Source organism: Panthera uncia, chromosome C2, assembly GCF_023721935.1.
Source record: "Panthera uncia isolate 11264 chromosome C2, Puncia_PCG_1.0, whole genome shotgun sequence".
In the NCBI taxonomy this organism is placed as follows: Eukaryota; Metazoa; Chordata; class Mammalia; order Carnivora; family Felidae; genus Panthera; species Panthera uncia.
This window is the reverse complement of record NC_064810.1, coordinates 143,521,308-143,534,932: the sequence shown is the minus strand read 5'-3', so window position 1 is coordinate 143,534,932 and position 13,625 is coordinate 143,521,308. Positions and strand designations below refer to the sequence as shown.

General features: G+C 43.8%; 1 protein-coding gene across 2 annotated transcripts in view; it reads right to left on the bottom strand.

The window, feature by feature from the left end:
* Positions 1–10,664: 10,664 nt before the first annotated feature.
* Positions 10,665–13,625, bottom strand: part of TGFBR2 (transforming growth factor beta receptor 2) — a 91,332-nt gene continuing 88,371 nt past the window's right edge. For both annotated transcript variants that reach the window (XM_049628933.1, XM_049628932.1), the window contains one exon: positions 10,665–13,336. In XM_049628933.1, the coding sequence (XP_049484890.1) occupies positions 13,157–13,336 (180 nt within the window). In that variant the 3' untranslated portion in view covers positions 10,665–13,156. The remainder of the gene's footprint in view (positions 13,337–13,625) is intronic.

Sequence of the window (13,625 nt, the reverse complement as noted above, 5' to 3'; positions counted from 1 at the left end):
ATATGTATATATGGATAAGGTTTGGGAGATACCTCCCAACATATGTAAATATAGATAGATCTCCATATATATATATATATATTTTTTTTCTTCTCCCAAACTTTATCCAAAACCTCTGGAGTCAGATTGATTTAGAAATCTAGACTTTTGGGCAATTTTAGAAAGATAATAAGATGAATGTTATGTAACACCCTAAAGCATAGTACAGGTGACAGTCCCAAAATCAAACATTAATATTTCTGCCACACAACATAAATATTTACCCTAAATGGGATAAATAATGACTGTAAGTCAGGTTTAGAAACCAAATGAGTTAGGAAATTTACTCATATGTTTCAGAGGTTTCGGATTTGAAATGGCAAATAAGGGATTATGGACCTGTATGGTCTCATCCCAACAGTAAATACCAGATCCAACATTTTGTTTTCTTTTTGGTATTTCTTCTATGCTATCAGCCATGAAAGAGGCTGTTCTCCCTCAGACCCAGGAGGTTTAGGAAATGGTTGAACACAGACTCAAGAAAACTATCAGATGGAAGTTTGAGTCCCTTTATTATACTGGAGGATATACAATGCATATAAATAAGGCTGATATATTCTTCTGTGTCAAGATGTGAACATCCACTCTTCTTATGGAAAAATAATCAATTGGTTCTTCACTTTGTGTGTTTTTTTTTCTTTCTTCTTCTTTGCTTTCTCTGAAGCATCAGAAGAATGGAATGCAAATATTTTCTTCTCCAGGGAAAGTTTGAAGATTACATGAACTAGTTATTTGGTTGCTAATGATTCAGACTCCCAAGCTGATAGGCCATCCAAATCTAGTAACAAATGGGCAGGAGCGGAGCTTGGATACAGGAAACATGGAGGATAGAGAAGTCCTAGCTCCTGAAGGAATGACAGTTGTGTTAGTCTCTGGAGCTGAGGACCGGAACCTGAGGATATGGTAGGTTTTAAGGGAGTAGCCCAGGTGTGCCAGGAAGCAAATCTAGACCCATGGCACTCAAGCTCTCCCAAGAAAAATGCCAAGTCCCCAGCAAGGCAAGGGACCAGAGGAAAGACAGACCTGAACAAACCCAGCAAATAGGATAATGGGCATCTTAGAAGTAAGTCAGGCTTCACTGATAACTGGGAACCAGGACTATCCAACCCCTTGCTCCTTGTTCTTATTGCAGGAAGCCTGAAACAATGGTAAAACTCCAGGAGTTAGCAGGGAGAATAGCCCCCCCCCCCCCCCAATAAGGGCTGGATTTCCTGCCAGTCCAGCAGGATAGGGGCTCAGAATCAAAGTTAGGTTTCTTATTTATAGAAAAATAAGACACAGGACATGTCTGGCACACCCAAGTTTGTAATCTTGAGATTTATAGCCACTACAGTTGAATTAGGAGATTAACTTTTACTACTACATAGCATGTTTAGTTATAATGGGAACTGATGCCTCTTAAAAATAAGATTCCGGAATGTCCTTCTGGCTTATTTAATTCTGGGGAAAAGTTTCCCCACACATAACACATACACAGGCACATAAACACTACATGAAGAAAACAACTCTAAAAATATGGAGAAGACTAGGAAGTCTATTGGAATGGAAACTTTTCTCTCTTTTCCCCCTAATTTTATGTAATATGGTTCTTTTGTGATATAAAGGAAAGGAAATATTTTTGAATATACAAATATTAATGTGAGTCTATTAAGATAAATAAAGGAAAGTACTTCATAAACTCTGAGAATTTTAAGAGGAATCTTAGAGATAATGTAGTTCCACTTTACAGATGAGAGACTGAGACCCACATACAGTAAAGTACCTGTGGTAGTTTTCAGGCATTGCCTAAAATTGTCACTTCTCACATTGAGAGGTTTGAGACCCTCCCCTTGCTTTGATTTCGAGTTACTTGCAACTGCTTGGTTCAAGAGTATGGGAGAAGTGATGTTATAAGATTTCCAAGAAGATGCCATAAATGTCCATGCAGTTTCTGCCTGGTTCTCTTGGCCCATTCACCCTACAGGGAGCTGGCTGCCGTGTAAGAACACTAGTGCCCTGATACCCCCAGGTGGAAAGGCCACCTGGTGTAGGTGTGCTAGATGATGGTCCCAGCTGAGCTCCCAGCCAATAACCAGCTTTAACTGCCAAGTGAGGTATCTTAGCCATCCAGCTCAACTGAGCCATCAGATGATTCTAATGAGTCATGAGTCTAATGGGATCTAATGATCTAATGATCCCATGAGTCAACATGGGAGTTCAATGGCAGAAGAGACCCCAAGGGAGCTCTGTCCAGCCCCAGCTTTCCTCAAGTTTCTGATCCACAAAATTTAAGTAAAATGGTTGATTTAAGCCATTAGGTCTTACAGTCACTTGCTATGCTAGAATAATTACTAGAATACCCAAGGTCATGGAGGTAAGGGACTAAGAAATAGGCTAGAACCTGACTTGTCATTCTCATCCTTTCTGATTTCAAAGGAATGAGATGGGGCATTGGAACAAGGCAACTGAATATTTTCAATTGTCACAGTTTATTTCTAAGTTTGGCACTGGTGTGAAATTCCATAATATTGTTGGAGAACCATGAATCGCTCCCTACGTGGTAGCAGGGGCTGTTAAACACAGGCTGGCATCCAAGGGAGGTATAGTGGGTGGGGAAAGGGTTGCCAACTTCACCTCATTCTCATACTTCTGGAGGACAAAATTCCTAACTGCTAGAAAAATGATAGGTGTATAAAAAGGATATGAAGTCACTGAGATAAACAGTAATCCTTAAGTGATATTTTAATTACCGTACAGTATAAACATACCGTGTGTGTGTGTGTGTGTGTGTGTGTGTGTGCGCACACACGGCATATGTGTGTGTGTGTTAAGATAGAAAATGAAACAAATGAAATTTGTGAATCTGTCAGGGTCATCTTTAGGAATGCTTCAAGTGACCAAAGGGAGAGTGTTGGACTTGAGATCTTCTCATCTTGGCAAGAATTGATATCAGAGGAATTGGCTAATGCTCTGTATTGGGTTGAATGATGATCTCCCCCCACCCCGCCCCCTGCAAATGTATCCATGTCCTGATCCCCAGAACCTGTGAATGTGACCTTATTTGGAAAAAGGGTCTTTGCAGATGGAATTTAGTTAAGAGTCACGAGATGAGATCATCCTGGATTACCTAGGTGGGCTGTAACTCAAATGAAAACAATACTTACAAGACACACACAGAGAAGCAAATAAAAAGGTAATGTGAAGACTGAGGCCCACTTGAGTGTCGTGGCCAAAAGCCAAGAACTGCCATGAAATGCCTGGGGCCAATGGGATCTGGACACATCAAGCAGTAGTCCTAACTATTCCCTAGAGACTTCAGAGGGAACGAGGTCCTGCTGACACCTCGATTGTGGACTTCTAGACTCCAGAACTGTGGAAGAATACATTTCTGTTGGTTCAGATTGTGCTCATTTGTTACAGCAGCCCTAGGGAACTAACACAAGCTCCTTGAGAGAGAGTTCTAAGGGAATTGAAGGAGAAAGTCCACCCTGTCAGGGATAGCCATGGTGGCTGGAGCATTTCATACATGGCAGATAAGGGACAGCACTCAGGCTCTTGCTAAGCAGGTCTCTGCAAAATCTAGGCATTTTTGGCCTCAGGCTATTTCACTCCAACAGCCATTACCAATTAGGACCTCCTGAGCGTGTGCTGTTTATTTGAATGTCTGTGTCTTCTGTCGGATTGTGAACTTCCAAAGGCCAAGAGGCTTATTTTCTTCCTTCAGTGAAAATTATTGAACAACTGTTATGTGCTCCACTCTGTGCTAGATGCTGGTATAAAACGCTGAGTAGCAACAGATAGTTTTTGCTTTCAAGCTGCAAGCAGACCTTGGGTGGTACACTATTCTGCATTCAACTAACGTATGTTGAATGAAGGAAATAAATATGGACAAAACAGCTTGCCGGAGCGGATGGTTTGCACTTGGGAGAGACTGGGTGTAAACTGTAAACTTGCATAAGATACTTATTTCCATTTCCTTAACTGCAAAATGGAAAAAAATAATTCCCCCCTTCCAGGATTGCTGGCATGATGATCGTATACATATATAATGTTATTAACAAAAGAGAATCTAATGTTCCAGCAAAATCTCAGTGTATCTCTCCATGTCCAAAAAAGGCAATAAATTCCTTCTTGCATCAATACTATCCAGTACTTTTCCCATGCATTTTTACTTATCATGTCATTTGATTTGTCTCCAGCTTTCTAATGTGGGCAGGACAGGGAAGAGTCTCAGGTGAGTCTCAAGAGCAAGAGACCAAAGTCATGGAGAAACAGGGCGGTGGCTGGTGAAGCCAGACTGGACCCCAGGCTTTCTTGCCTCCCAGAGCCCTGTATTTACCACCACAGCCATGCCAGGCTGAGTGAAAATCTCTTCAACCATATGGGGTGGTCTGCTCATAGTTACAGATGTAAATAGGGCTCATCTTCCTCAAGAGTCCATTTTGCCCCCAAATTTGGGGCACAGCATGTCTGGGAAATATTATGACAGAGCTTCATTTTAAAGCAGAATGCAAAAAAAAAAAAAAAGATCATCATCCTAACAACCAGTTCTTATGTGCACCAGGCTCTGTTCTTTTTTTATTATGATTAAATATAATTTATTGTCAAATTGGTTTCCATACAACACCCAGTGCTCATCCCAACAGGTGCCCTCCTCAATGCCCATCACCCACTTTCCCCTCTCCCCCACCCCCCATCAGCCGTCGGCTTGTTCTCAGTATTTAAGAGTCTCTTGTGGTTTGTCTCCCTCCCTCTCTGTAACTCTTTTTTTCCCCCTTCCCCTACCCCCTGGTCTTCTGTTAAGTTTCTCAGGATCCACATATGAGTGAAAACATGGTATCTGTCTTTCTCTGCCTGACTTATTTCACTTAGCATAACACTCTCCAGTTCTATCCACGTTGCTGCAAATGGCCGGATTTCATTCTTTCTCATTGCCAAGTAGTATTCCATTGTATATATAAACCACATATTCTTTATCCATTTGTCAGTTGATGGACATTTAGGCTCTTTCCATAATTTGGCTATTGTTGAAAGTGCTGCTGTAAACATTGAGGTACAAGTGCCCCTATGCATCAGCATTCCTGTATCCCTTGGGTAGATTCCTAGCGGTGCTATTGCTGGGTCATAGGGCAGATCTATTTTCAATTTTTTTGAGGAACCTCCACACTGTTTTCCAGAGAGGCTGCACCAGTTTGCATTCCCACCAACAGTGCAAGAGGGTTCCCGTTTCTCCACATCCTCGCCAGCATCTATAGTCTCCTGATTTGTTCATTTTAGCCACTCTGACTGGTGTGAGGTGGTATCTCAGTGTGGTTTTGATTTGTATTTCCCTGATGAGGAGCGATGTTGAGCATGTTTTCATGTGCCTGTTGACCATCTGGATGTCTTCTTTAGAGAAGTGTTTATTCATGTCTTCTGCCCATTTCTTCACTGGATTATTTGTTTTTCAGGTGTGGAGTTTGGTGAGTTCTTTATAGATTTTGAATACTAGCCCTTTATCTGATATGTCATTTGCAAATATCTTTTCCCATTCCATCGGTTACCTTTTAGTTTTGTTGATTGTTTCCTTTGCAGTGCAGAAGCTTTCTATCTTGATGAGGTCCCAATAGTTTATTTTTGCTTTTAATTCCCTTGCTTTGGAGATGTGTCAAGTAAGAAACTGCTGAGGCTGAGGTCAGAGAGGTCTTTTCCTGCTTTCTCCTCTAGGGTTTTGATGGTTTCCTGTCTCACATTCAGGTCCTTCATCCATTTTGAGTTTATCTTTGTGAATCGTGTAAGAAAGTGGTCTAATTTCATCCTTCTGCATGTTGCTGTCCAGTTCTCCCAGCACCATTTGTTAAAGAGACTGTCTTTTTTCCATTGGATATTCTTTCCTGCTTCGTCAAGGATTAGTTGGCCATACATTTGTGGATCCACTTCTGGAGTCTCTCTTCTATTCCATTGGTCTATGTGTCTGTTTTTGTGCCAATACCATACTGTCTTGATGATTACAGCTTTGTAGTAGAGGCTAAAGTCTGGGATTGTGATGCCTCCCACTTTGGTTTCCTTCTTCAATATTACTTTGGCTATTGGGGGTCTTTTGTGGTTCCATACAAATTTTAGGATTGCTTGTTCTAGCTTTGAGAAGAATGCTGGTGCAATTTTGAGTGGGATTGCATTGAATGTGTAGATTGCTTTGGGTAGTATTGACATTTTAACAATATTTATTCTTCCAACCCATGAGCACAGAATGTTTTTCCACTTCTTTGTATCTTCTTCAATTTCCTTCATAAGCTTTCTATAGTTTTCAGCATACAGATATTTAACATCTTGGTTAGGTTTATTCCTACATATTTTATGATTCTTGGTGCAATTGTGAATGGGATCAGTTTCTTTATTTCTCTTTCTGTTGCTTCATTATTGGTGTATAAGAATGCAACCGATTTCTGTACATTAATTTTGTATCCTGCAACTTTGCTGCATTCATGTATCATTCTAGCAGACTTTTGTTGAAGTCTGTCAGGTTTTCCATGTAGAGTATCATGTCAGCTGCAAAAAGTGAAAGTTTGACTTCACCTTTGCTAATTTTGATGCCTTTGATTTCCTTTTGTTGTCTGATTGCTGATGCTAGGACTTCCAACACTATGTTAAACAACAGTGGTGAGAGAGGACATCCCTGTCGTGTTCCTGATCTCAGGGGGGAAAGCTCTCAGTTTTTCCTCATTGAGGATGATATTAGCTGTGGGCTTTTCATAAATGGCTTTTATGATGCTTAAGTATGTTCCTTCTATCCCGACTTTCTCGAGGGTTTTTATTAAGAAAGGATGCTGTATTTTGTCAAATGCTTTTTCTGCATCTATTGAAAGGATATGGTTCTTTTCTTTCATTCATGTGATGTATCACATTGATTGATTTGTGAATATTGAACCAGCCCTGCAACACCAGGCTCTGTTCTAACCACTTTTAAAACAGGAGCGCTACTCTCACGGCAACCCTTACTGCTCTCCCAGGAAGGTCCTATCGTCAACCCCATTTTACATGGAAAGAAGCCGAAGGAATACAGTGGTTAAGAGGCTGGCACCAAGTTGTGTAGGTGGTTGGTGGCAGAGTTAGGATTTGAACCAAGGGAGTCTGGCTCTCGAGGGCCCAATTTTAATGATTTTGTTATGAATACTTAGACAAAACATGAAAATTCAAAGGCATTTTATCTTTTTTTGATGACCCAATGGCATCAGGGCTATAGTCATTCTGTCATTTGCTATTGTGGGCATGGGTGGAGAGAAGGCTCTGAGGACATTTTCAGAAGCTGTGTACTTCACAGGCTGCATACAGAAGAGATTTTTAAGGACCATTTTGTGTGTGTGTGTGCGTGCGCACGTGCACTCATGTGCATAGAGTGAAAGAGAGCAAGCATTTCAGTGTGTACAATTTCAGCTTAATTAGAATAGGAAGACTCTTAAGGTATTTTTAAATGCAGCAAAGATCTGGAGGTGTGCTAGAATCAAATTGCACTGTGCGAGGCTGACTGGCAGGCCATGTATTATGGGAAAGTTCACAATCTTGTCTTTATCAGCATGGTTTGCAAAACAGGCCCGAAAAGCCACGGCCCCAAACCCATCATCTGGAGCTATAATTATTCAAGTTTAAAAAAAAAAAAAGGAATTGGAAATGTGATTAGCAATGATTAGAAGGCCTATTTCAGGAAGAAAATGAACAGAATGAGAGACACCAACGGCGGTGAGTTTGGTGAAAAAGGACGGACGCACTGGTTTAAATGAAGTTTCCTGTCACCTAGGGGAGGGATTTCCCTCAGGACCGTGCCGTTAGCGAGTGTCGTTTGCAAAGAGGGCTTACAACAAAGCCCCCACCCCAAAACAGAAGCTCGTGGGCTCTGAGAGTGCCTGCATCCAAAAGCTGGGGACTGGAACAAGAGACCATGGGTCTGCTGAGGGCGCTTGGGGACTTTTGGCCAACCAGGAAAGCGCCTGACCTTGCAGTAACAAGAACTGAAATAACCCCAGCAAAACGGAGCCTGCGAAGGGGGTCAGAAGACCTTGGCTCCTGTTTTGGCCGAAGCTCTTGGACTGGAGCCCAGAGTCCATGTGACTTTGAGGAATGGCTTTCTCTCCCTTGGCTCCCTTATGGCCAACCCCTTGCCCTCCAAACTGCACCTTACTCTTCCATAGTTTAGGCTAACAAATCAGACCTTGGAGCGTGCCAGAGGCTCCCCCTTTCTCTTTTACGCCACCTCTCTTTCGTGTTCGAGATGGGAGGATGGGCTCTGGAATCTCATTGCTTCAGTTCGAATCCTGGCCTAAGGATCGCTAACTGTGGAACTCTCCGGAATACTTCATTCTCTGCCTCAGTTTCTTCATCGCTAACATGGAGGTAAGGCTCCCTCGCAGGTTTGGGGCGAAGATTAAAGCAGATAAAGAAGGTAGAAGAGAGAACAGGGTTTGGTGCTTCTGAGTACTCAATACATGTTAGTGATTAATATGGATTGATATTTGTGAAACGCGAGGCTTAAAGTGTTAATTTTTTCCGCTGACTGTATGTTAAGAACAGTATAGGGGCTCCTGGGGGTCTTAGTTGGTGAAGCGTCTGACTCTTGCTTTCGGCTCAGGTCGTGATCTCACGGTTTGTCATCCGGCTACGCGCTGACAGCGCGGAGCCTGCTTGGGATTCTCTCTCTCCCCCTTTCTCTGCCCCTCCCTGCCTGCTCTTGTCTTTCAACATAAACTTAAAATTTTTTTTTTTAATTAAATAAGAACAGGCCCACTAAAACCACATTTTTAAGGGTTGTCACAATCTAGAATCATCTGAAGTACCAGTGTCCGTGCCACACATTAGGCAAGACTGTCCACACATATTCATTCATCTTCCAGTTCTCATCAAGGCTTTAGATGACATTTATCATGTGGGTGGAGAGTCAGTGGATTACATAGATGAAGCAGCATTTTCCTTATCGCCACTGAGCAATCAACTCCACGGGCAGGGGAGATGAGAACAGTGACCATGCTATGTACGTGGAGTAGAACATTTCATCATGGTATGGCCCTCTTGTTCCAACGTACAAGCCAGTTCCCTCAGGAGACAGTATGACGTGGAGAAAAGAACCAAGCATTATTCCAAATTCTTCCAAATTCTAAGACAACTTGGCCCGTCACCCAGGTTCTACCCCTGTGAAACCCTAGGCTTCTTTCTTAAGTTCTGTCAGGATGATTTCTCATCTGTAGAGGGGACATACTATCTACCTCAGGGCGCGGGTGGGGGATTCAATTTGATGAGATGGGAGGTACTCAGGGAATGGGAGCTCTCCTCAGATTATCGACATACAGGCCGTGGAGCACGTGCCCAGGTCTCTTCAGTGGTGTTAATGCTCTCTAGGGTCTACCCCAAAATCTACCTCATTGGGAAAGCAGCCGTTGGCGTACTAAACCAATTTAGTATTGGCCAGTATGCACTGCAGGCTTTCCAAGTTCAAGACACAACTCCAAAAGCTTTTGCGTGTATTCCTATCACAATGGTATATTGTATAGGATGAGGTCTGTAAAATCCTATTTTACATATGAAGCTGAAGCATGAAGCATATAATTACGCAGGTCACAAAGCTGATAAATGGAGGAGCAGGTAACCACTAAAATTGTCGAGCTACTAGTTAACATAGGACTATAACTCATGCCCACAGGACTATAGGACCACATCATCTAGTTCAGTGATTCCAAGAGTGATTTTGTTCCCTAGGGGACATTTGGCAATGTTTGGCAACATTTTTCATTGTCACAGCTGGGAGGTGGGGGCGAGGGATGCTGTCTACAATGTACAGGACAGGCCCACTCCCCAAAGAACTATCTGATCAAAACATCAGTAGTGCTGAGGTTTAGAAACCCAACGTAGGGGGCAGGCACCTGGGTGGCCCTGTCAGTTGAGCAACTGACTTCAACTCAGGTCATGGTCTCGCGGTTCATGGGTTCGAGCCCCACATTGGGCCGTGTGCTGACAGCTCAGAGCCTGGAGCCTGCTTTTGGTTCTGTGTCTCCCTCCCTCTCTGCCCCTCCCCTGCTCATGCTCTCTCTCTCTCTCTCAAAAATAAACATTAAAAAAATAAAGGAAGCCTAATATTTAGAACTGTAACTAGAACTCAGTTAATAACTTAGAAGAAGCCATTGAATCTCTGAGATTCCAAAACTGGAAGGCCAAAGGTTGGGCAGCAAATCACAGACATTGTTACCAGAAATCCTTCCAGCAAGGACCTGGAGCCAACTGCCTAAGGCATAGTCATCTGGTGATGAAGATAAACTGACTAAAAGCCCTAAGTGAGATGCTGTGGATGAGTAGAAAGGAAGAGGGAGGAAGCATAAGTGACAATAGTCAAAAAGATAGTCAAGGGCCTGCTATGCGAGGGAAGGAGCCTAGAAGACAAAGTCATGTGAATGGAGCCAGTTTCTGGGACAGGCAAGATGATAGCCAGGAGACGTAGAGACTTCATGTCCCGGCCACCAATGACATTTGGTGCATCTGTTGTGATGGAACTTTTGTGATTGCTTTTTTAAAAAAAGGACTTGAGACTGCCACTTGAAGACGACAATTGGAAAATTTGTGACTTTTCCCACAATAACCGAGTGTGGTTAAATGGCTTAATCACGATGAACAGGAGCAAAAGGTAGGAAGCTGACCTGAGTATTTTTGCTTTATTCCATCTAATAAACATTTTATTTATATAAAAGACAAACGATGCATAGAATGAAAATAAGTGCTTGAGACATTTGATATAAAGAGTATATAGCATTCACATTCCTATTTTAATACATGAGTACTGAAGTGTTCCATAAAAGAATAAAACTTTCCCTTTATGTATAGTAGTAAAAAAAAAAAAAATCAGTATTTTTAGGAACTACAGAATGTTATTCCTTGGTCTTTTTCTTGACAAGGAAAAAAAAAAAAAAGCCACAGTATCATCTGATACTACATTCCAGTTTATGCTGATGACCACCCAGAAGTGATAAAGCTCTTTTGAATCTTGGAAAATCCCATTAATGGACCAGTATTCTAGAAATTCACCACTAGAGGTCAATGAGCAACAGCTATTGGGACAGCATCTAAGCCCTAAGGTGCAAAGGAATTTCCGGGCACTTCCAAGGTGCTGCAGACAGACTGTCCCGAACTCTCTCAGCCCACCCCCACTGAGAAGGGTGCCTACAAGGTTCATCTAATCCCAAATCTCAGCCTATCTGCTAAAACTTCAATGAGAGGAGACCTTCCAAAATTCAAATGGAACTGATTTGCTCACTGCCAGTCCTAATATTCCTATTTGGCTGAAAATAGGTAGCTTCAACAACATTAAAAAAGAGATTATTTGCAGCATTAACATTTGTTTGTGGATTAACAAATTCCTATGGAGTATTAAAGCTCATTCTTTGTTCTTGCCCATTCGGACACAGACTTCCTAAATGCAAAAGGGACTGTGTCCCACATTCAAGTCCTTGCTAGCAAATCCTGCAAAGGGCGGGGAAGGCTGGTATGGTGGAAAGACTGATAACCCTGGCAAAAGCTTCTAGGTAAGAGCTCCCCTCCGTAATGCGCAGGGGAAAGCTCTTAACATATAGGCAAAATAGATTTGGCTTAACTGGGACCACTTGAGGGGGCCCCCTTCAGTCCAGAAAAACCCACCAACTTCAAATCTTAACACCAGACCAGGAAGAGAGAGGCAATCAAACTCCTATGATCTAGCCAGAGAATGGCTGACGTAACGCACATTTCTTACAAGGGGCCTTGGTTACGGGCAGGTTTAATTCCTAGCCTGGGATGGGGTGGGCAGTGGAAAATGCCAACATTTACAGCGAGAAGTGAAGCAGCTTTAAAGAAGTGTGTCCACACCTTTGTCTTGTGAATAATGTGGACTGGGGAGAACTGGAAACCATCTGCTATCTGTCTTCACTTGGGAGGATCCAGATTTTCTGTTTTGCAAAATCTCCAAATATTTAAAAAGTGGCTCAATTTTGTTCGACGCTGTGCTGGCCAAGCAAAACACATGTTCAGAGTGCCTGAGGAAACAGCTCTGACCATGGCGGTGTCGTGCAGCTCGAATCCTTCTGACTAGGCCAACATGTACTGGAGCATCCAGGAGCCCAGAGAGATGGAAACTCTCGGCGTTTGCACAGAAAGCTAGAGACTCAAACCGAGCCTGATGAGAAAACACAACGAACCCGCGACAGGAGACGTATTCCCTTTAAGGAAAGGGAATCTGGGTGGCAGGAGAGAAGAGTAACATAGATATGGCAGGGGGATTAACAAACAGAAAGAACGATCTGTCTTTAGTAGAATATGCGGCCACTTCCTAAGTGGGGAAATCTGTTCTGATTTTTGTGCCCGTGAAGCCTGGGAAGCTAAAAGCTCTTGGAGATGGGACAGGGTTTCTGAGCTGGTCGAGGAAGGTGACTCACAAACCGATCGTGGGCTTGAAGCTCAAGTGAGAAGTCCAGGAGACCCAGTCTCCCAGGATCTGGTCCCCAAACGGCGTGACTCTAATTAGCTCCATGGCCAGAAAAGGAGCTAATTCCACGTGCACGGAGTTATTGGTTTGCAAAAGCAAGTGCAGCGTGGCCATGGCTGGCTCGGAGCCTCGGAGCCCCTCTCCTGATGCAGAGCCCCCACCTTGTGTAGTCAGAGAACCAGCGCACGTGTGATTGTCAAATGCTAATGCTGTCACGGATCCCTTCCTTCTGTGCCTGGTTCCGCAGCGCTCCAAACAAACCAATTTCCTGGGATGTTTGATCTTTTTTCCTTGTCTCTTTCCAGAGTATGGCTGTATATATATATAGATATAGACATATATAGATATATATAAAACATAGCTATTCCATATTTATATACAGGCATTAATAAAGTGCACGTTATTGGCTATTGTAAAAATCAATCTCATTTCCTGAGGAAGTGCTAACACAGCTTATCCTATGACAATGTCAAAGGCGTAGAATGCTTCATGATACCCACTCCCTGCCGCTGGTGTTTCTGCTCACGCCCACAGCTCACGGGGAGGGGAGTGGCCCCCGGGGCCTCCAGGAAGCATTGGTTCAGGGTCAGGGGCAGCTTCCCGCCGCCTCTGTTCTTTGGTGACAGGGGCAGCCTCTTTAGATCAGCGCAGCCTGCCCCGAGAGAGCTATTTGGTAGTGTTCAACGAGCCATCTTCGGGAATCTTCTCCTCGGAGCAGCTCCTCCCCGAGAGCCTGTCCAGGTGCTGCAGGTCACTGAAGCGCTCCGCCACGCACTGGGCCGTGAGCCGGGCCTCCGGGTCATGGTCCCAGCACTCGGTCAGAGTCTCGCACACCATCTGGATGCCCTGCGGTGGGAGAGAAGTCACGGAAGTCACAGTCACGCGGAGCTGCTGGTCTGGGGGGCTCCTGCTGCCCTCGCCCCTGCGGTGCTGGCCGGTTGTGCCAGCCCCACATCCTGACTGAGCACCCACGAGGCGGGGCCGGCCACTCGCCTGTGGAACAAAGGGGCGTGCGCTGTCCTGGAAGCCTGCTCTACCCATCCGCTCCTGCGCCATGGGATCACGACAGGTCGTGAGATGGAGAGCCGGCACGTCTGATCGCGACAAGGACTCTCCAGGAGGCCTCTGAGGTGCA